This window comes from Melanerpes formicivorus, unplaced genomic scaffold (genome assembly GCF_026170545.1).
Source record: "Melanerpes formicivorus ecotype bairdi unplaced genomic scaffold, bMelFor1.0.p_v2 SCAF_12, whole genome shotgun sequence".
Lineage (NCBI taxonomy): Eukaryota > Metazoa > Chordata > Aves > Piciformes > Picidae > Melanerpes > Melanerpes formicivorus.
The window spans coordinates 20,415,930-20,439,236 of record NW_027142364.1 but is presented as its reverse complement, the minus strand read 5'-3'; the positions used below and the strand labels follow the sequence as shown (position 1 = coordinate 20,439,236).

The 23,307-nt window shown below is 41.4% G+C and overlaps 1 protein-coding gene across 16 annotated transcripts in view; it reads left to right on the top strand.

The window, feature by feature from the left end:
• Nucleotides 1-23,307, top strand: part of DLG1 (discs large MAGUK scaffold protein 1) — a 161,957-nt gene that overhangs the window by 59,951 nt on the left and 78,699 nt on the right. For 2 of the 16 annotated variants that reach the window (XM_068145603.1, XM_068145604.1), the window contains exon 1: nucleotides 9,442-9,681. The exons of 13 other annotated variants lie outside the window; for them this stretch is intronic. In XM_068145603.1, coding sequence (XP_068001704.1) covers nucleotides 9,457-9,681 — 225 coding nt within the window. In that variant the 5' untranslated portion in view covers nucleotides 9,442-9,456. Of the gene's footprint in view, nucleotides 1-3,767; nucleotides 3,904-9,441; nucleotides 9,682-23,307 lie in introns of those variants that run through there. One more of the 16 variants, XM_068145599.1, reaches the window with a different exon arrangement.

Here is a 23,307-nt window from a genome sequence, read left to right as displayed (position 1 = left end):
GTTTTGCTCATCTGTCTCTGGAGATTTTCACCATAATGCTGTTCTTCAGGGGACATGAGAAAAATGCTTGCACTTGATTTGGTCCTTGCCCACATAGCAGGCATTGACAGCTGAATATTCTACCGGCTTTATTAGTTGGGTAAAGCAACAAAAATTGTTCATGTGATATACAGGAAGATGTTAATTGCTGACTGAACAGCACAGCCATGAGGAACTGAAGGTGTTCTGGTGGAGTATTTGGCAGCTTTAGGATGATGCTGTGCAGTCATTGGTGAAGCAGCAGAATAGTCCAAGAATTGAGAAATGGCTTGGGGGAGGAAGAGGAGGTATATTAATCCTTAGCTCATGGTTATGTAATTATTGGATGTTGTACATATTTCATGCAACACAGCTGGCTGCTTGGCTGGTCTTGTGTTCACAGGCATGATCACCTCTGTCCAAGTCATGCTGGGAAAAGTCAGTTCTGAGCAGATCAGGCAGTGCAGTGATTGGCTTCTTTATTAACTGCTGCCTGTTTGCTCTCTCCCGAAGAGCTGTCATTCCGGCTGAGCGCTGCTGCGTTCTGCTGGCGTGCTTCAGCTTCAGATAATGCAGTAAAAATCCCTGCTTCCCTGTGCCAAAGGTTTTGTTGGGTTTTTTAAAAGAAAAGATGGTTTAGATATGTGGATTAATACTGCTTCCCATTTTCAAGCACAGTGCTGGATTCTTTTGTCGTTATGTAAACATTTCAGTGAAGAAAACGATGACTTCATAATATTATGACATGAAATGCAAATGAGGTGCTATTTTTCTTTCTTAGAACAGTGAAATATTTCAAACTAAGGTGAAATACTGTTCTGTGTTGATAGAAGATGAGAGTTTTACCCCCCAGTTCCTAACTACAAGACTCATTTTGCCCAAGTGAAGCATCTGGTGCTAGGTCTGAAACTTAGATGATTCTGTGTTGAGCACCTCTTCAACCAGTGGCTTTGCCCTGTGTCAGTGGCCTTCTGCTTTATTTGCTTTTACTAGCAGTGTCAGATCTGGGCAAAATTCAACTTATACAGGCTCAGTTTGCATTAAAGCAAAAGTAGTTCTTTATTAGAATCAAAGCAGTAAACCAGTTTACCTTCTTTGGCTCTATGTGTCTCTGAACTGTTGGAGCTTGGGATGCTGCAGTGGGCTGCAAAGGGTTACTCTCTGCTTACACTGTTAGCTACCAAGATAGGCAGTAGGTTAGCTAGTTTGACCTGGTCTGCTTGCTGTGTAAGAGAAGTGCTGTTTAGTCTTATCTTACATCTTGCTTAGAAGTAGTAGCCCCCAGTTTTGTGGCAGATACTCCATACTCAGTGTACACATCAGTGGTACCCAAACCTTCTTACCCTGCAGGCTTTGTAGTGCTAGTACAGCACTCCAGTTGACTACAGGCACTGTAGTTTTAATCTGTGAAACAAATGTCTTGTGCCTATGTAGTGCCTGCCTCCTTTTTCCCCCACACATTTAGATGTCCTTGGAAAAGTATTTCCTGAACCTAATAGTGTTTTAGCTTAATGGTTTAAAATTAACTGCAATGTGAAACTGCTTAACCATTAGTGCTGCAATGCTGTACAATAGTCTGCTTAAACTGTCTGTGGCATCGCAGGAATGAAATGTGGCAAGGTGGTGCTTGTTCTTAAAATAGCATCCAGAAGGGACAGGAGAAAGGAAAACTCGCTCTCTTTCCTGTCAAAACACGGTGAAACCATTCTGAAGAGCAGATTTAACGAGTATGTGGAGAAAGTGGATGTGAAAGCAATGTAAGTGCTGAAGAGAGACATTCTGCTGCACAAATCACTTAAACTCTGTGCTTAAAGAATTTGTCATTGACACAGATTCCTAGGTTTAGGTGCCCACAATAGAATTCTTCCAAAAAAGCTTACAGAGAAATCTGAGCTTTCATAGAATAAGAAAAAAAGGGGAAAGGGAGGAAAATTTGGTCATTTGTGTGGGTTTGGTTGTTGGTTTGTTGGTTATTTTTTGGTGTGTGGTTTTGGTTTGGGGGGGGGTTGTTTATGGTTTTTTTAATTCTTCTTTTCCAGCTTAAATTAATTTTAAGGAAAGGGTAAGAAAGAAGATCCATAATCATGCTAGGTGGAGGTTTCCAGAAGGATCATGGGAGAACTTGTGTTTTCATTGCATCATCTCAGAGGAAGAGAGCTCAGGGTTATAACAGATAAATGGAATGATCATCTCGGTACTCAGGTTACGCTCAAATGGCAAATGGAATACAAGGAACATCTGAAGAAGCTATGGCAGTAAAGCTGCCTCATTTTATCACTCTAGAAATCTGCAGTGGTCCTTATCATTATGAAGAAGTCTTACCAATCTAGAGGTGGTTAATAGATGAGGAGTAAGAGGGTCAGTGGCAGAGAGCTGCTACTGTGCAATGACAAATGAAACACTTTTACTCCCCCAGTCCTCTTTTCCAGTCTGGGAGAGAGCTTAGTCAGGAGATCTGAATAAAGCTACAGTTAGTACAGCTGAGTCACTAAAAGGATGAAAATTACTAGGGAATGGTTGTTTCACAAATATGAATTGCTGTTCAGAAATAGAAGGTAATAGTTGCCTTAACCCCTAAACATAGCAATCTACAGTCAGCCTCTGACTCGAGTCTTTCAGCTGCTGATGGTCCTTTGGTTTCTGGCTGCACCGAGGAGGCTATTGCAGCTGATACTGTTTGTCTCTTCTGCCCTTTTTCTTTAACTAGAAGCAAGCACTTTTATTTAAGTCCTTCTTGTTAATCTGCATGGGGAATGAGTGCTTATGTAAATGTGTGTGTGCACACATGCTGCCTTGATTGCAGGACAGCTCTCTTTCCCCCTGAATCTGAATGTTGCTTGAAAAGCTTAAGAGGTTCCCCACTCTTTATCTCCTAGTGTGTCTTCCCTCCAATCCCTCCCCATTCCCTCAGGTGCTTTCCCAGAAGTCTCTTACAGTGTGAAGCTTCTGTTAAAATAGATTTCTGTGTTCTGTAGGAGAGTTTGGTTTTTTCCTCTGCTCTCCAGGAACTGATAGTCTTTATGATTTTGATCTAGGCTTGTTCAAGGTGAGCCAAGGGGGCGAAGTAATTTTAACTTGTTTTTTTACACTAGTGCATTTTCTTACTTACTTGCTGAATCTTACTCCTGTCTGAGCTGGTAGGCAAGGTGATCCTGAAGATGAAGATACTTTTTTGCACGGTTGACATGTAGTTTACAAGATTGGTTATGCTGGTGAGAAAGCTGCAAGCTGTTACCTTTTTTAAATAGAGACCTTTCTAGAGCTCTGTGTTATCTTTAGCAGGAAGACAGTACTTCTGGAGTTAGGAACATACCTAATATAGTCACAATTATAAAGAGAAGCCTGAACATACCCTCAGAAATGCTACTTTTTAGACTAACATCATATTTTCATGGTCACTCTTGTGAGGAGATGCTTTACAGTCTTTAAAATGCTTTGCTCGTCGTCTTGACAGGGCACTGCTTTCAAACTTCCTGTAATTGAAGAACACACAAACATGTACAAAGCTGTTTGTTTGTGTCTGATGGTAAGAAGCAGTTGAGCAAATCTGCCCCTTTTTTACTAGGGATCTGTTCAACAAATTCTTGTCAGCACAGACAAGGAAGGAAAACTCTAACAGATGGACTGTGGATTAATCCAAACATTAGAACAACCCAAGACACAGTAATCAACATGAAGTCTGCTTAATAACTTGTTGCACTCCTTTTTTGCCTGAGACTTCCCCTGAGCTCTCAATGCTGTTGGGTTCGTTTTGATGTCTGGAGAAAGCCTAAAGAAACTTGCATGAAACAGAGGATGTTTTTGTCAGTCTGGCGTGCCAAAAAGATCGGCAGGAGATTGATGAGCAGGGTACGGAAGGCCAGGCAATTTCATCTGCGCAGATCGGTAGGTTGTCTGACATGTACTGTGAGTGATAACCATCTTCCATAGTCAGTACTTACACTGACATTTGTCCTTATAAAATAATTGTGCTGGGGTGTTTACTTGGCAGTAAGGTATCTACTTCTCATTGTGTAAATCACACTTGATCAAGTGCTATTTGTTCAATCCTGCTTCTCAGCTAAAAGCTAAGCTAGGCTTTCTCATCTCTCTTAGCAGAAAGAGTTAACATTCTTGTTCTCCACGGTGCCCAGCTTGCACAGTGTACTGCTGGGCTTTGGCTTAGAGTATTGCATATGCTTGTTAGTGAGAATTAAGTTTGCCATGTCAGTAAAAATTTACTAAACATGGAATCCTGAGAAGTGTGAAAAATGGTATGAATTCATCTGCTTTTTTGGTGGTGTTTTTTGCTCACCTGCCTGGAGAGTTAAAGTTGCTTAGCCTGTAGCTGGGTATTTAGAGTATGTTCTGCACTTTTCTTTTCTCTCTTCTGCTAAAACTCAAACTGATACTGAAAACAGAACTGTATTTTATCAAAATCAAGAGCCACTCAACCTTTTATTTCTTTTGTCTGTGGGTTTTTGGGTTTAGTCTTGTTTTGTTTCTTTGTTGCAGTGCTTTGTGAGGTTTTTGGTGGTTCTTGAATATTTTTCCAAGTATTTCAGTTCATTCCTTTAGGGTCTGTGCTTTTTTAGCCAACGCTCTGTTTAGCAGGATAGTAATAAAACTAACACAAGAAGCTTCTCAAATGCTTTAGGCATTTCCCTGTTACTCTTTAGGAAGAAGTTCTATACAGAAAGAGTGATTGCGCTATGGAATGGGTTGCCCGGGGAGGTGGTGGAGTCGCCGTCATTGAAGGTGTTCAGAAGGAGACTTGACGGGGTGCTTAGTGCCATGGGTTAGCTGTTTGGGTGGGTTGGATTGGTTGATGGGTTGGACACGATGATCTTGAAGGTCTCTTCCAACCTGGTTTGGTTTATTCTAATAAAGGTTTATTCTAATTATTCTTTTAAAAGTGTAATTGAGATACAACTGCTGCTTGCCTTTACTAACAGGTTTTGTGGCTGTGTGTTTTAAATTTCAAGGTACTCATGCTGCTGTGTCCTGGAAGACTCCATCTTTCAAATCAAAATATGGCATTATAATTGTGTTTAAACTTGTCCTAGCAAGCTGAGAACGAAAATTGGCTCAGGCAATAAATTTAGAGGAACTTTATTCCAAGTACTTGATGTTAATTTTACAATAATTGCAGTGGTTATACTATATCTTGTTAATTGGGTGCACAACAAATGAAATTACTCTCTACCTACTGAAAGATGCAGATGTACCTGAACAGTAAAGTTTTTTTTAAGGTGTAGAAAGTTGGGTGTGCTGGCAGAGTCCTGATTATGTGCTGGCTTGTGTGTTGCTAGTTTTGGGAGGTTTTTAATCTGTGAATTCTGAGTTCTTGCCTTATGGTAAATAAGGACTTCTTTGGTTTAGTGGTTGGTTGGTTGGTTTGTTGTGGCTGGTTTGTTGTGGTTTTGTGTGTGTGGGTTTGCTCGGTGTTTCTCTCATCAGCTCAATGTAAAAGTCTGACAGAAGCTTTCAGCTCCTTTGAGAACTTCCTGAGATTCCCTGGTAGGCCTCTTCATTCTGCCTCTTGACTTCAGAGGCCATCATTTACAGATGGAATTTCAGCTACTGCCTCTGTGTTGATGATTCTTGGACTCTCTGCTTTCTCTGGATACATCTTTTTCTGTCCAAATAGCACTTCTGCTTGTAGGTGTTTGTCCCTCTCTTGAAATGCTCTTGGACCGATACGAATAGAATAGGTTGGAAGAGACCTTCAAGATCATCAACCTATCAACTAATCCAACCCACCTAATCAACTAAACCATGGCACCAAGCACCCTATCAAGTCTCCAAAGTCTTCTCACCCTGTATAAGCATTGACCATAACCAGTGACCATTTTCCTGCTTTGCATTATCCTGATGCTCTACCATCTCTGAGGTTATGCCATGCCTTTATCTTCAGGTTGCTTTGTAACTGGTGAAAAATCAGGATTTATCTCAGCACCACAGTACAGGCTCCTTCTGCAAATAACTGCAAATCTGTCGTCTTAGGCACCCACAAATCTTGCTCAGTATCATTAACATCCATATGGAGTGTAGGTGACACAGCTTGCTGTCTTGTATCACCAGTGTGGTTGCATAACCTCTTCCTTAAGTACTTTTCTGGATTTCTGTCTCCATTGAGCTGAAATTATCATATCTTCATTTTCAGGAATCTATTTTAGTCCATACAAGCCTTTCAGGAAAGTGCTGATTTCTAACATCTGTCAGCGATGCCACAGTTGATTGTTGGCCAGGTGGGAATCATCTTTAGAACATAATATACCATCTTGATGTAAGAGCAAGAAAAAATAGGTACTTGGTACCTTGCTTGTCCATGTATTGTGGTGTTTTCTGTCAGAATTTTAAACAATAACCCATCAGGTGACTCTCAGTTTGAGCCTGTAGTGTGATATAGACACATGGCATTCAACAAGTCCAAGTGCTGGGCGCTGCGCTTTGGCCACGGCAACCCCATGCAGAGCTACAGGCTGGGGTCAGAGTGGCTGGAGAGCTCCCAAACAGAGAGGGACCTGGGGGTGCTGATTGACAGCTGCCTAAACATGAGCCAGCAGTGTGCCCAGGTGGCCAAGAAGGCCAATGGCATCCTGGCCTGCATTAGGAACAGTGTGGCCAGCAGGAGCAAAGAAGTCATTGTGCCCCTGGACTCTGCACTGGTTAGGCTGCACCTTGAGTACTGTGTCCAGTTCTGGGCCCCTCAGGTTAAGAAGGACATTGAGACACTTGAATGTGTCCAGAGAAGGGCAAGAAGGCTGGGGAGAGGCCTCGAGCACAGCCCTGTGAGGAGAGGCTGTGGGAGCTGGGGTTGATTAGCCTGGAGAAGAGGAGACTCGGGGGTGACCTCATTGCTCTCTACAACTCCCTGCAGGGAGGTTGTAGCCAGGAGGGGGTTGGTCTCTTCTCTCTACCAACCAGCACCAGAACAAGAGGACACAGTCTCAAGCTGTGCCAGGGGAAGATTAGGCTGGAGGTGAGGAGAAAGTTCTTCACCAAGCGAGCCATTTGTCATTGGAATGTGCTGCCCAGGGAGGTGGTGGAGTCCCCATCCCTGGAGGTGTTCAAGAGGGGATTGGATGTGGCACTTGGTGCCATGGTTTAGTCATGAGGCGTTGGGTGACAGGTTGAGACTTGATGATCTTTGAGGTCACTTCCAACTTTAGTGATACTGTGATATATACATACACACACACATATGTAAATAAATGCTGAAAAGTCTTTTTTGAAAGCATTAAACTGATATTCTTGTGCTCTCAGGTCTTTTAAGAGTGTACAGCAGTGCTGACACTCAAAGCTATATGGAGAAATATGTAAAAATCTTTTCACTTTGTCCTTTTTAACAAAAGGATCCAGAATTCAAAGCATGTACTTTGTGGTTTGTTCCAGCCACCTTTAATCACAGCCAGGAATTAAGACATGTCTCCAGCAGTGAGTTCACAGGCATTTTTCACATCAGGCATTTTCTCTGAGTCTGGAAGAAGGTAGTGCTCAGGTGGGGCTGCAGTCTTTCCATGAGAGGAAATCACATGATTGAAAAGCTTGTCCATTGAAAAGGATCATTGCTTCTACTATGTCTCAGGCACTTCTTGATCTCCATTATCTATCTTATGAACATAGCTTTGAGGACACCACAGGAGTCAGACTGAGTTTCATATGGCCTACCCTGATAAGCCATTGTATGTAGTGAGTATTAATCAAGTCTGAAAGATGTACTCAGAATATTTGTACGTGATAGCTGTACCAGTGACCAGATGTAAATGGTGCATTGATCTTATTACCACAGCTTTAAATTAATGTACTTATTTCTGCTTGTAATGTAAGCAAGCTGTCAGGAGGGATTTGTTCCAAGGAATAGGACAGCTGTCAGTAAGAACTTTAGCAGCAGAGTATACTGCAGCAAAAAAACCCAAACCAAAACAAAAAACCCATGGGGGAATGGGATATCCCCAGTAAAATTCCCATCATGTGTCAGTGGCTTTGCAGAATCACGGGTTTGTAAGTTGTGGCAGTGCTCTAAGGAACTTTTCTGCCTTTGTTCATCGTGTGGAGTGTGTTTGCTTTCTGGAAATGTTTGTCCTGGCATTGTAAGCACTTTGTGTAGAGGGATACTGCAAACAGTTTGGATAACTTTGCGTGGGGTGTCTGAAGGCAAATTTATACAGAAAGCTTTGACACTTAATTGATTGTCCTGAATAATCCTGAGGTTGTTCTGGTGTTTGGTTTTTGTTGGGGTTTTTTAATAGCTGGCTATATAATTTTGATTGTTGCATCCTATAATAAGGCAACTTGAATTCCATGTAATAGTTCAGGTAGTTGCTGTGTCAGTTCTTTTTTGCTGTGAAGAGAGCAGAGGAGGTGCACACCTGTAGCAGTAACTCTCTTGTGATTTGAATTTGAAATCAAAATAATGGCTCTGAGCATTTATTAGTGCAAAATAAGAACTTTTTTTGTGCCCCTTCTTGTGAGAAATAATGTTGACTCATGAATATAGATGTGTATACATAGATATATAATTGCTTTCTGCAGTCACAGAATATTGAAAATAGGATTTATAATCATCACACATTAATCACAGAATGAGGACAAGGCTGTGGACTCTTAGTGTTTAAAATGTGTATCTCTACTTGCTGATTAAAAAACCAAACCCTCAGCAAAACAACCCCATTAGACATCAATATGCAACACATTTTGTGACACTGATTTCTTCCCTCTGCAGCAGTTCTGTGCGTGAAGGAAGGAAGGGAAAGCAGAGGGAAGCAGCGAAGGCGTCTGTATTAAATATCACTTTCCGAATGTGGTGCTGAAGTCTCTTGGCTCTGTGGGACATCATTAGAAAGGCAATCAGCGAGCAAGTGCAGTTATGCTGCATGCTCCCTGTGTTGCTCAGTTCAGGGTTATAATTTATGCAAGCAAGGAAGTGATAAGATGCTATTGGATCTTACTATAGGCAGTGATTGAAACTTGGTTATTTTTGATCCATGCTTTCTCCACCCCGTAGCTGTTACCATCCACCACTGTCCTCAGAGCTGTGAATTTGGAACGTTATGCTGTACCTGCTACCCAATTTCTCTTTCATGTCTGGCAGCTAGGAAGAGAAGACAAGCTCTTGACCCTGTGGGTTCTGAAAAAGGAGAAAGGAATAAAACCCATCAAAAAACCCAGTTGCTTGCTGCCTTTTTTTTGTATGTTTTTTTTAATTGCTCAAGATTATGCTCATCATTATAATCACAGGTAGAGGAGGAACGTAGGGGGTGAAGCAGCTTGGAGCAGCAAAACATCATCAGCTCTCAAGAATTTTGTTTTCCTGGTTTGCCAACGATGCTGCTGTAATTCTAGCTGCCCTTCTTCTTCTTTTTTTTTTTTTTTTTTTTGTGTGCTGCTCATTCAGCACTCAGCAGCTGGTAGGGGAAGTCAGCCTGCCTGGCAACCACCTGCAGAGCAGCAGAGATGAATTACATCTTCGGCAATAACACGCTGCTCTATTCTCGCGCCAGTCGCGGCAACGCTAGCTCAAGCCACGGGGCCGCAGGCCCGAAGCACAAGCAGTGGGCAAAGAAAGGCTCCACAGATGAGTTGCGGAGTGAGCCTTCCCGCTGGCAGCAGATAGTCGCCTTTTTCACTCGCAGGCACGGTTTCATTGACTGCATTTCTGTTGCTGCCAGCTCCACCCAGGTAATCGGGCCACTTGTTGGAATTTATTTGTCTTGCATGTGTTCTGGCGGTTTGCTGCTCAGAAAGGGCGATTAGGTGTAGCTGCATGCTTTCAGATGGGCTCCTGGTGGATGGATGAAGAGTGTTTTCTGTCTGCTTTTGTTTTGCTGTTTCACCCAGCTCTGCATCATTCGTAGCACTGAAGCATGAAAATGGTAACACTAAATGAGGGCAGGTTTTTAATTTAAGTCATTTTGAAAGTGATGAGGCTGCAGCAAGTTCAGTTGTGAGATGTTCTCATGCAGTAGTGAAATACTGGGAAAATGTAGCTTGCATTCTACTGCCTAGCTCTGGAGGGGAATAATGTAGGTTAAAATATCAGTTTCATAGCTGTAGTAAGATAAGTCAAATAATGATTACATGTTTCCTGGTTAAGGAATTATCTTCAGAGGATTAAATTATTGAAAGCCCAAATTATGTGGAGCACAACAAATTCTAGTCTGTGTGAGTTTTCTGGGGGTTTTGGCTGCTAATAATCCATAAATGAGATTAAGGAATGCCTTTTTTTACGTACAGGATATACATTCAATAGTGCAGTCTGTAAGAAGAATGTGGTATTTTTCAAGTCATTGCTAATCTGCACCAAGTAATGTATTTTGTTAATCAGTATTGAAAGGCAGGGAAAAGGAGGCAAGCCAGATCTGAAGTGTGTGGGTTTGGGGTGAGTTCTGATGTTTGCTGTTGAGAGATTTTTCTTAAGCTGAGTTGCATTAGCAAATTAGTATCTCTTTGGATAATGTGACAAAGGTCTGGGGAACGATGCTGAGATGTCAGCATTGTTTAAAAAGGTGAGATTTGATTTGCTTTACTTACTGGCAAGCTAAAATCAGCTCCAGTCAAGATGTCACTTAACCTGAAGTGCTACAAGAATATGGTTAAAAAAGAAAAGAAAAACTTCTTATCTTCAGACTAACATAACTAAGATAATTATATCCATTAGTAATTGCTTCCAAGGTGAGAAACTCTCACTTCCTCTGTCTGCTTATTGTTGGCTGTCTGTTTTCCTTGTGAATTTAGAGTGAACAGTGAATAGGAGGTCTGAGGGGGACTTCAATTTTTCTTGTTGCTGATACATCTGAATGTCACAGAGAGATCCTGTAGTTTCTGTAATGGGTCATTATACACCTCTTAAGTGCTGCATTATGTAGACATAATAGCTTTCAAGTCCTAATTTATGTTTTGAAGCCAAACTATACAATGTTAGCCTTTTGAATCAATATTATGCTTGTTCTTGTTTGTTTAATACTTGAACAAATAATGCTAGAATGCTTGGAGCTTGCAGTTCGACTGCCTGCTCTATTTGCTGATAAATAAAATACAGAACAGTCTGCTTTGAGTGTGGGTTGGACCAGAGAAAGATGCTGAGATCCCTTCACACTGTGAATATCTCAGTGCTTGTTCTGTTGTTCTGACACGAAAAAGAGCTTACTGCTGTGAAAGCCTGATAATTCTTCTGGCCAACAGAACTGCTTATACGTGCTCATGGCCAAAAGGAGGGGAAAATTGTTTTGAAGTGGTTGTTAAAAAAACCAACTTAATGAGCATACTCAGGAACAATGCACTGAAAACATAAGAGCTTGTTGAAGCCTACTCCTTTGGAAAGATGCTTTACTATCCTTGTACCTTATCCACGCCTTGCAGTTGTTTTCCCTCAGGGAGGGAAAAAGACATTTGGAGCTTGCTTATTGTGGTGCAATATTGTCTTTCAGGGTTGTTTTGTTTTGTTGTTGTTCTGCAGTCTGGTATTCTGAACGTTCTGGACAATTTTTATGTGCTCATTTAAGATCCATTCTCATCACTGGAATGGGATCACATTGCAAAGTCCAAGTAAATAATTAGATGTGATCTGCTTCTCTACCCCTGACTGAAATTCTGCTTCTGATGATGGGCTTTAAATTGTCTTATTGTTATGATACCAAAATTCTTTACAGAAACTAAACTGATGGTTTCTTAAGTACTAGTCTTCTGCTTTCCTTGTGAATCTGCTGCCCAGCACCCATTTTTAGCTGTCCATTTATTTGGCTTTCTTGGATTAGGTGGGATGGTTTGGAATCATGATGCTTGCTTCATTTCCTCCAACAAGTGGAGACTGGGCTGAATGTCCTTGTCCTTCTCTGGGGTTTGCAACAGGTCAGCTCCCCAGCAAGGTAACAAGAGGACTTTGTCAAAAGAAGGGACACTGTGTCTTGAGGAAGGGTATTTTTGAGGAGGCATTCTTGTACCCAAAGGAGCAAGGAAGAAGGCTATGGTAGCACTGCTTTTTGCTGTAGTTATCACTAAGTTTATGCCTAAAAGAATATGTGGGCCCACATGCATTGTGGCATGGGAAAGGCTGGTCAGGAGTGAAAGGCTACTGTGAAAAGCCACAGCACTCTAAAGACTGCCAATCAATTTTCAAACATTGAAGGTGCCTTATTTACTAGTACTGCCCCTTTTTGGTATTAGAAGATTAACATCTCCCATCTTTCATCAGAAGCAGGCAGAAGTGGAAAGAAGCTGGCATGAACAGGTACAAATGAAGACATTAAAGCAAGCATTCTGACTCTCTGCTTGTGTTTTTCCCTAGCCCAGGCCTCCAGGGTGCTTTCCATAAAGCTTGAGGTGGTTGTAGTAATGAGTAAACGTTATGTTTCTTTACTCAACAAGGAGGTCACTGCTCAGACATTGCAGTCTGTCCATAGAGCAGCAGCACTTCCCACTGGGTTAATACCTGTTCCATTTGCAGTGTTCCACAGCTGTTGAGGTGGCAGTGCCTTTCTGCCTTGCAGTCTGCTTTGTGATCGTGGGCAAGCTGCATGCACAGGCATTTGAGGCATTTATTTCTTCCTTCTGCACTCCCTGTGAAAGAGGAGTTAATTATTCAGTTAGAGTTAGGCCATTTGATTAGAAGCTGATCTTTCAATTCTTGTCAACAAATTTACTAACTTCCTTAATAAAAGCTAAATCTGTGACATGAAATGGAAGGTAAGGATGAAATAAGCATAGAACAAATTGATGCTGTCACAAAGGTGAGTAACTAAGCCAGGAACTGAGTAAATAGATGGTTATGCAAATGACAAATACTGGGTAACTTCAAGTGTTGTTCTAAGGAGATGATGCATATTGCAGCAACAAAGACAATTGTATCCAGGGCAGTTTTTTCTTCCTAAGTATTTTCAGAGCTCTGAGGAGCATCTCTTCCTGACACTGAATACAGCTGTCCTGTCTCAGCATGCACTTTAACTGTCAGTAGTATTTGGCCCATGTTTTGCTGGAAATTCAGAAACAGTGATTCCTCAGAAACTCACACATCATTCAACTGGTTCTAACAGCAAGGAACTCAGGCTGTTCAAGGCATGTAACAGTGTGTAATGTGCTTCTGGCATTTGGTACTAGAAAATTGTTTAGCTCTTTGAATATGCTGTGCTAATTTATACTTACTTTTGGGGGATTTTTAAGGACACATTTGGGGGTGGAGGAGGGTAGAAACCCCCTCCTAACTCTACTGAGTCATTTCAAAAGCTAGTTTCAAATGTCAGAGCTTATTAACTGCTTCTGTGAGTTCTTGGACCCCAGTCATATCTCTTCCTTGCAAGATCTTGGCTACAAGTTTTGCTGTATGTCATTACTCCTAGGGTATTGCTTTCAGAGTTGCTGAAATATTATGCCCAGAGTTCTAGCATGTTTGAAATGCTGTATGTAATCAGACCTTCTTGCTCTCTACAACTACCTGAAGGGTGGTTGTAGCCAGGAGGGGGTTGGTCTCTTCTCTCAAGCAACCAGCACCAGAACAAGAGGACACAGTCTCAAGCTGGGCCAGGGGAAGTTTAGGCTGGAGGTGAGGAGAAAGTTCTTCCCAGAGAGAGTTGTTAGCCGTTGGAATGTGCTGCCCAGGGAGGTGGTGGAGTCCCCATCCCTGGAGGTGTTCAAGAGGGGATTGGATGTGGCACTTGGTGCCATGGTTAAGTCATGAGGTGTTGGGTGGCAGGTTGGACTTGATGATCTTTGAGGTCTCTTCCAACCTTGGTGATTCTGTGAACAGCACAGAGATATTGTAAGGTACATTTAACAGAATCATGAATCCCCCTGGTCTTTACCTTACCCTGCCCCTCCCTGCCCCCTGTTTTTTAACTCTGCTTTTTGCAGTCCAGTGATTGCAACAATTGATTTCTTATTCACTATTTGCCATCTCTTCTATAATTTTTGTATATTTAAGTATTCATGTATTTTTAGCCATACAGCTCAGAACAGTAAGGCACATGCTGGAAATGTGAGATAAGAAAAGATAAAAGAGTTCTGATGTAGTATGCAGAGTTTTAATTAAGTAGAAATTGAAAAGCAAAGAAAGGGCAGGGAGAAGGGGACCTTAATATAAGGCTTGGAATGAAACCTGGAACTGCAACAGGAAGATGCTGTAACTAAAAACTCAGATGATTTGATAGCAGTTAAAATAAGAGTTATCTGGGGCATATCAGCATGTGTCACAGTGGGTGATATGTTTTATGAACAATATTAAACTGTGGTATGGACATGTGACTGTTTTAGCATCCTCTCAAGTTTAGTGGTGGAACTGAGACTTCATTATGCCAGCTGTCACATAAGGTTAAGTTCTTTACTCACAGGATTTGTTTTCACAGAATGGTTTCCTGAGTTTAACATTTAAGCATAAGTTGCTTGGAAATGGTTGCTTTTAATCTAATGAACACATGAGAAAGCAGCTTTAAATAGTATTTGCTTTGGATGATTTTATCTGTGAGGAAGCACCTTCTGAAATTTAAGTATGTTTTATTGCAAGAAGTTCCTTTTCTTACTCTTGGTTTTTAGCTATGGAATGATGCAGTTCTGTGATAGTAAGAGTTTATTTGGCAAATGTCAGTTCTGTCGCTGGTTGCCTTTTTCCTAAGAAGAGGTCATTGGAGCAGAGGTAAAAGTGGGATGATTGCAATGATACGTGTTCTAATCAATAAACTAAGAAACAGCAAATTCTTGATAGTTGAAACTCAAACATTAAGGAACTGTCTCCGGAGCCTTGGTTCATTTTGCAAACACTTCTTGTGTAGAGTGAATACGGGAGGTTCTCAAGACAGCAAAGCTTGCTTGACATTTGAGGAGACATGCAGTTGAAAAAAATGTGTTAATACAGTTTAAGAACATATAGCATGACTCACATAATACCCTATAGATTGTGGTAGGAGCCTGCTAAATCCCTGCCGTAGCAAATTGTCTCCTCTCATGATGTCAACCAGTAGGCCTGTGGAGTAAAGAGATGTGCTGCTTCCTTCCCAAACTGCTGTGTGACTTAATACTGGGATGTGCACTGTGTTCCTTGCAGTTAGTCACTTGCAGCATTGCAGTGGTGATAAGAACTGAGCTGGCTCTCCAGCTACCTGCAGACACTGCTTGCTGCCAGGGGGGTTAGGTTCTACTTTCTCTTGTCTGTTCTCTCACATCTCTTGTTCTGGCTCACTCGAGAGCTGATAGCAGAATTTCTTCAGGATTACTTTTTCCAGAATGAGTCAGAAATCTGGTAAGCAAAGGAGAAGGGGACACAGAATCTTTTGCTTCTGGAGTACTACTGCTGCTGCAGGAGCTTTCTGTCTGCGTTGTGCCCAAGGCTCTCAACCTTCAGGCAAGGCAGGTTCTGAATGCCCTATTAATCCATTGTCTTAAACTCTAACTAATAAATCAGGTGAACTAACAGGGTCTTGCCTTATAAAGCCAAGTGCCTGGAAGCCTGTGAAAAAGTTAGGACTCTTCAGGTCTGTTCTATAACTTAGCAAATTTGTCTTGTACTGCTTTAGTTACCCTCTCAGCTGAGGCTTGTATTGATTGACAAAATGTTTTGAAGTCAAATGCAGGGCAGTTTGTCTCTCAACAGCTGTCAGCTTACTAAATAGCTCAAGCATGGTTCTTGTGGTATAACATTTCTGTTGTGCTGCCAAAGCTGCTGTATGTGTTTCATTTAATACAATTACTAAGTAAATGACTGTCTGACAGAGCCATTGAATCTTGTTCTGTTTTCTTCCTGTCCTTCTATTTTTGCTCTACAACATCAAGAGCACTCTCAGTTATGATTAAGAGTGTCCAGGATGTTTCTTCAAGTTTGAAAATGCTAATGTAACAGAAATACTTTAGATGTTTCTAGCAAATATGTCTTTGTGTTTTTAGAATGATCTGCACCCATGTTTGAGAGCTGACATCATCCCATGTGTTGTGCAGTTTAATAGACTGACTTTATAACCAGCTCAGTGTCTTGGTAAACTTTGTGTCCACAGGAACTCAAGGAGAGAAATTGTTGTCTTATTAAAACAAACAAACAAACAAAAAAACCCCCAAAACATAAATTGAAGTCTTCATCTGCACAGTAGCTCTGCAGACTCGTTGGAGAAGGATTTGATTCTCTTTTCCAAAACCTCTGTTGGCCCAGTGCTTTCCCTTGGACTCCAAAACAGAGGAGCTGCTTGGATTTGTCTTTATGAATAACAATTACTTACTAAAATTTTCAGTGAAGCAGATAGGCTCTTGAGCACTCTTCTTTCTTTTCCTTTCCTCTTTTCCTGTATAACATGTTTGAAACACTTTGTCTTTGTCAGACTTCTTTCCCTTCCCCACTGCCTTCTTGGCAGTGTTTCCTACCCTCTCTAAACGGCTCTGTGTTAGTAAACTTCTACTCCTTGATAGGTCATTTCTTGAATAATGTTTTCATTTAGTTTTCTTGTCAAATAGCCAGGGATTCCTTTTCCATATAGATTAGCCTAACATTTCTTGAGGCCAGTTCTCCTCATTCTGCTGATCCATTTTGAGACCTACATACTACTGTGTATAGCTGTTGCGTGCCCCTTGACGCTGGCGCAGCAGTATTTCAGCGCACGGAAGCAAGCACGCATTTTGGAGCTGCTGTGAGATGCCTGCAGTATGTATCTGTAGATCCCCTTATACAAGAGGTCTGTGTGAGACATGAACTTCTTGACTTAAGCTTATCTGTCTGGGCTGTGCACACTTTTGCCAGGGGTATGACAGTTCTGAGTGACGAATGTACCTTTCATACTCTCCATGGGAGTAAGGTCAAACTAGTATTTGACACAGTACTGTTTGAAGTTCAGGCACAAGCAGTTTGTGAAGCATTTCCAGTACAGTTCACTTTTTGTACTATTTTGCCAAATCCATGGAAGACAAAAATGTCAGGAAAACAGCTGTCTCTTGGTGCAGTGCGTCTCATGTGCAGTTGAAGTACCTCAGCCCTGTTTAGTACTTTAACCACATTGCTTATGCTTTGCTTTTCATGCAACAGCTCTTTAACAGATGGGTCCCAGTGGATGCTTTCCTTCCCTGAGGAAGGATACTTCTTTTAATGCTGTTTCTAATGAGCCTTCCCAAACGTCATTAAACTTAAGATAACATAGTTCTGTGTGTAATTTCAGAAACACTTAAAGGTTTCTTCAGTTAGAAGACAAGAGAAATCCTTGTGATAAGTGGGGACTGTTCCTGCAAGTGATGCTTTGCCAACAGAGCACTGTAATGAAGTTCTAGCAAGCATATAAGGGAACTCTAGTTGTAGTGCTGGTCTCAGGAACATAGGCACAGGAACAGCAGCACCATCATATATCAGTGTGCAAAAACACGTCGGTAAACTTGGAGAAGGATGTAACTGTTCTGTCAGATACGATGCCCATGTTAGGTCAGGACTCATTCCCTCCCATTTTATTCCTTACAACATGGATAGGAGCATTCCTGCTTCATATCAAAGACTGATAACCTTGTGTCATCTGTCAAGGAAGATCAGAAAACTGTAATACAGAGACCTGAGTTCTTGGTAATGTCACCACTCCTAGCAGGCCTTTACTGAATCTTGAACATACCATTTGAGGATCCAGCTTTTCAGCTTTTACCCAAAGCAGAATTAGCAGCAGTAGTTTCTTTACAAGCACAAATTAATAAGTCAGTGTTTTCCTTGGAAGTGGTGCATCATGACAGCAACAAGGGGAAGAAAAGTACTAAAAGCTGCTCTTTGTGTTCAGAAAGCTGCAGTATCTTTCAAGATAAACCTTTGTTCACCTGGAGTCATTGCTGGCCATTTCAAGCCACCATTAGCTTGAGTTTCTTCCAGGAATTATTTGGACTGCAAGATAATAATTCTCTTCTGCATCTATCTGTTGTAATTTCAAAGAAACTTCGCCACCAACCAAAGCACTTCTGGACTTATTTTCCAGTTCAATATTCCTCGGGGTGTCTTTGTGCTGTTTGTTGCTATTCCATGTGACTTGGGTTGTCAGTATTGAATTTCATCTTGCTGCCTGCAACCCACTTCTCTAATACATCAGGCTTGCTCTACAGCTTGTTTCTGTTGTGCTTTTGTTGCTCTTCCTTTTGTGTGTGTGTGTGTTTAGCTGCACATTAGGATGTCGTTGAGCTGATGTGTTCTCCAGACAGATAACAAACATTTGACTCATTTTATCTTTCTTGTAAGCTGATCTTGGCATTAGTGAATTCTCTTTTTCTGTGTTAAATTGTTTTCAGACCATGTTCTAGTTGCTTGCAACAGTCTGTTATGTGAAATATTACAACTAAGCAGTGATTCAAAAGAAAAACAAAGCACCCTACCCATGCTGTTCATAGAAAAGAAGAAAGGGTCAGGGCAAAACAGTTTACATTTGACCAAGACATTTAATGGGAACTGCCATACTGTGGGAATGTTTTGGATGAGTCTTCCAGCCTCTCCTCCTTTACATATCTGTTATATAGTTAGTTAGATATATTTGTGTTTATTGGAAATTGTTTCTCTAAGAATAATGTCTGTGGAAATGAGTTGAGCAATCTGTATGATGTGCCTCCCAGGTAACAGTATTTGCTTTTCATAAGAAGATAGGGAGCAGAGTAACGACTGCCAGTGCTTCTGTAGTACAATTCTACTTCAAAGCAAATGCAATGTAGTAAATAAATGGTAGTTGCTTTTCTTAGATAAGTGACTCTGTTTAAGTAGTATAATAGAATAGAATTAACCAGGTCGGAAGAGACCTTTGAGATCATCAAGTCCAACCTGTTGCGATGTAGCAGGTGATAAGCAAGTCAGCTTTCACTTTGGAGAAGGAGAGGGAACTCTGGATTCTGCCTGTAGCACCTATAGTCTCCAGTCTCAATCCTGGCCTGAAAAGGTATCATGATAAATTTGGAGTGTTCAGAAAAGAGGTGAAACTGGAGATTGTGCTTTAAGGTGAGACACTCAAGAACCTCTGCTTACTTCATCCAAAGAAAAGTCAGGAGGTGATTGTAGTCACAGGCTAGAAATAGATAGGGATAGATTTCAGAAACCAGAAAGCTTGTTTGGTTAGTATATCTGTATTCTGAGTCAGGGAATTGATGCCAGACAAATTAAGATAGAAAACTTCATTTTAAAGAAGTGTATTAATATAATAAGCTATTTTTTTTGAAGCCTAGTGGGATATGATGTAATTGCCCAAGCAGGGTAATAAATCAGTATTTCCTGTGTAAATAGCATAATGACAAAGTTTGTACTTGAAAATGTCAAAATACATCACAGACTCTCTAATTCAGCATCTAATACAATGGCTTCAAATTGCTATTTGCGATCTGTATCCTACTGGAAAGCAGTTTCTACTTTTCAGAGCTATTATTGCATCCATTTACTAATGCTTTCAATTTTCCTGTTCGCTGTACAATTTTGTTACTCCTTTAAAAAGGCAAACCCTGGGTGGGGGAAATTGTGTACAGTGTTTTAGGACTTGAGCATCTTAAACCTTGTTACAGAGCAGCACTTCACTAGGTAGATGCTAAACCAGGTGGTATGCAAACTGTGAAATGCTTCTGATCACAATGGTGATAGTACAGACTTAAGACTGTAGAATAGAATAGAATAAACCAGGTTGGAAGAGACCTTCAAGATCATCACATCCAACCTATCAGCTAATCCAACCCACCTAAACAACTAACCCATGGCACCAAGCACCCCACCAAGTCTCCTCCTGAACACCTCCAGCGATGGTGACTCCACCTCCTTGGGCAGCCCATTCCAATGGGCAATCACTCTCTCTGTATAGAACTTCTTCCTAACCTCCAGCCTAAACCTCCCCTGGTGCAGCCTGAGCCTGTGTCCTCTTGTTCTGGTACTGGCTGCCTGGGAGAAGAGACCAACATTCACCTGTCTACAGCCTCCCTTCAGGTAGTTGTAGAGAGCAATAAGGTCACCCCTGAGCCTCCTCTTCTCCAAGCTATGCAGCCCCAGCTCCCTGTATTCCCAGATAACCTGAGGTGCCTATCTCTGAGCAAAAAACCAGCTAGGGCTGTCCTGCCTTTGAGCTGGGAGCAGTTCTTACGACTCATTTTACTGTATTAAAACCAGTAAGATTCCAGTGCCAGGGGAAGAGCATTTAAATGAATGTGTTCAGAGGCACAGGTGATCAATAAGAGATGACATTTATTTAGGATTTCTTAAGAAACGTGTGTTTAATGTGGCTGGACTGTCTGCTACACTGAGTGTGACCTTTTTGTTTCAACACTGGCTATTCCTAGAGTAAGAATTAAAAAGGGAAATGCGGTGGTGCCCTTTTGAAAAGGAGCAAAGCTGCGCTGTGAGACTACAGCTGGATCCTTTATTGTGCAAACTTAGAGAAATGCTTTATTATTGAAGAATTAAACAGGGAGATGGACAGACAGATATTGTGAAGGACACCAGCTTGTCTTTGTAAAGGGAAAAGGAGGATTCAGCTCCTCCAGCCTGACTGGAAAATGAGAACATGTGGATAGAAATCGCAGTGAAACATGTGAAGGTCATCAGAAGGTCATCTTAATTGTAAGAAGTCTGAAAAGAATGGTGCTTGGAACAGAGGCTGTTGGAATTAATGGGGCCTTAAGTTGAAGGGGGAGGATGTTTTGTAGGCTTATTTTTTTCCTTTCAACTGGGACTGGATTCCCAGAAGCTTGTGTTTGTGAATGATTGGAGTAGGGAGGAGGAGATGAGGCAGAGGCACCTTATTATTATTATTATTATTACTACTACTATTGTTATTATTATCATCATCACTGTTATTACTACTACTAAGCTAAGTGCCAAGAGAAGTGGATGGGCACAAAACCAGCTAGTGACATTGTACAATAATGATTGAAGAACAGAGTTAGAAGCCTCATCCTGCATGTGTGCAGACAGTGACAGGCTACAAATGGAAGTGTTTCTGTGCCAGAAAGAGGCTTTCTCCTTGTCACTGATTCTCTTTAACAGTTACCTTAGTACTCTGCAATAGTGAAAAAGGTAAGTGAAATGTCAGGTATTACTAAAGAAATAGTAGAGAATGACACTGAGCTTATTGTTTGTGTGTCTGTATTTTTGGAATTTGTATGGTGTTCAGTCTCTCTTAGGAAGCAAAAAAGGAAAAGGCTAATAAAATGTTGAGAGGAATAATCTACTTATCTATAGGGACAGTCAATTTGAAAATAATTAAAGAATCTCTCATCACCCAGAGGGAGAATGTGATAAAGACTTACTGCAAAATGAAATGAAGAATGTTCTCCATCAGAAATGATTTAGCAGTTCTTCAGTCCTAATTCTGCCTCACTGGCTTGTAAGACTTCCACAAAAATTATAGAAGTCTCTGACCCAAAATGCTGTGGAGAGGAGAAGGTTTAAAAGGAAATGGTTTCAGAACGGAGCTCAATGTATTTGCAAAGGGCAGTTGGCAGATAGTGATTCAAGAAGACCCAGAATATCAGGTTCTGGTTATGTTTTCTGGGAAAATGACTCTGTGTGTGTGTCCAGCTCCTACTTGTCCATGTATCAGTTTTTGCTGATAACAAGGTTCTTGACCATTTGAGCCTTGGCTGTCATCCAGTATGGCAGGTTGTACTGCTTGTGTGGAGAGCAGTTTTTAAATGGAGGACATGAATTTTCAGGAAAACTTATCTCAGTTTCTGGCCTTCATCTGTTAACTCAGAGATGGTGACAACCTGCCCCAGAAATCTCCAAGTCTCCTAAGAAAATCCCCTCCTTCAGCCCCTGGGTTGATGAATCAGTCTTGCGATGATCAGAACATCAGAGATTGGTCTGGAAGTACACCAGAGAAGGGCTAACAATTAGATTAACAGTATCAGAGAGTATGATGTAAGGAAACAAGAGAGAGATGAGTTCTGTACTGTTGTCCTTTGGCATGTCTAAATTAGAAACATTCAAGTTGTGTCTTGCTGTGTCCTCTTCTAAATCCATTAGGTGTATTGCTGGACATCTTACAGGAGCTTCTAATGTCATTTGGAAATAGAGTGCTGGCAGCTTGCTTTTTGTTTGGTATTAATTTCTATACCATACACTATCACTTTTACCTTATTTCATAGTATCATAGTAGCATTCAGGGTTGGAAGGGACCACAAGGATCATCTAGTTCCAACCCCCCTGCCATGGGCAGGGACACTCCACACTATATCAGGCTGGCCAGAGCTTAAACACCTCCAGGGACAGGGCCTCCACCACCTCCCTGGACAACCCATTCCAGGGCTTCACCACTCTCATGGGGAAGAACTTCCTCCTCACCTCCAGCCTCAATCTCCCCACCTCCAGTTTCATTCCATTCCCCCTAGTCCTGTCACTACCTGAGATCCTGAGAAGTCCCTCCCCAGCCTTCCTGTAGGCCCCCTTCAGCTACTGGAAGACCACAATTAGGTCACCTCAGAGCCTTCTCTTCTCCAGACTGAACAGTCTCCAGTCTCCAGACTGAAATAACCTTTCTTGTAATGCAGGACTTGGAAAATCTGGAAGCTGCTCATTTGGGTTTAAGACTCAGCAACCAGCATAAAAGACATACTTTGTTTCCTGATTCTTCAAATGCATAACAATTTAGTTACCTACTTAAAGCACTGCCATTTGATTTTTGTAACATACCCATTTGATCCTAATTCTTTCCATTTTCAGACTTAACTTTTCACTTGTTTCACCTCTGTTTCTTTACTTGCTTGTTTTACCAAGGTTGCACTGCTCAAGCTTTATCAATTCTTCCCCTTCATAATCAGGTAGAATGTACTGTAAAATATTACTTTTCTACTTACATTTTTGTGTACTGGAAAAGAAAAAACTGGAAGAAAAAAAAAATACTGGGAGGTCTGTCAAGCTGGTGCCCCACTAAGGCAACAGCCAAAGCAGAGGGTTAGGGAGCATTATAAACCCAGGACAAATAGGTGTGATTCTTCCTCTGAGGGCTTTCAAAGCTTTCTGCATGTCCTATTACAGGTATTCCAAGAGCTGGACATGACTTGTGTAATCACCTAGGGTCAATGGGTTTGGATGGATTTGGCCAGCCTTCTTGTAGTGGCAAGGGCTGGAACAGTGGGAGAATAGCTTCTGCTTCTTTGGAATCTAATGAGGGGAGGAGAGTCAGGATCATGGTACCTGTTCTTCATTTGTTGCAAAATAATGTTGGAAACAGAATTTAGGTTGTTCTCCAGAAAATACCCTTTGCCTTGGAGGAGTCAGATTTGTCTTTTCTGTCTTTGAGTCGCAGTCTCAGCCCTATTTGGGTTTAGTTAATTTCCCCAGAAAGAGAATGCTTGATGTGATTCCAGGCCTTCCCTGGCGCTGACACAGAATGGCAAATCTTGCATGTGAGATCTGAC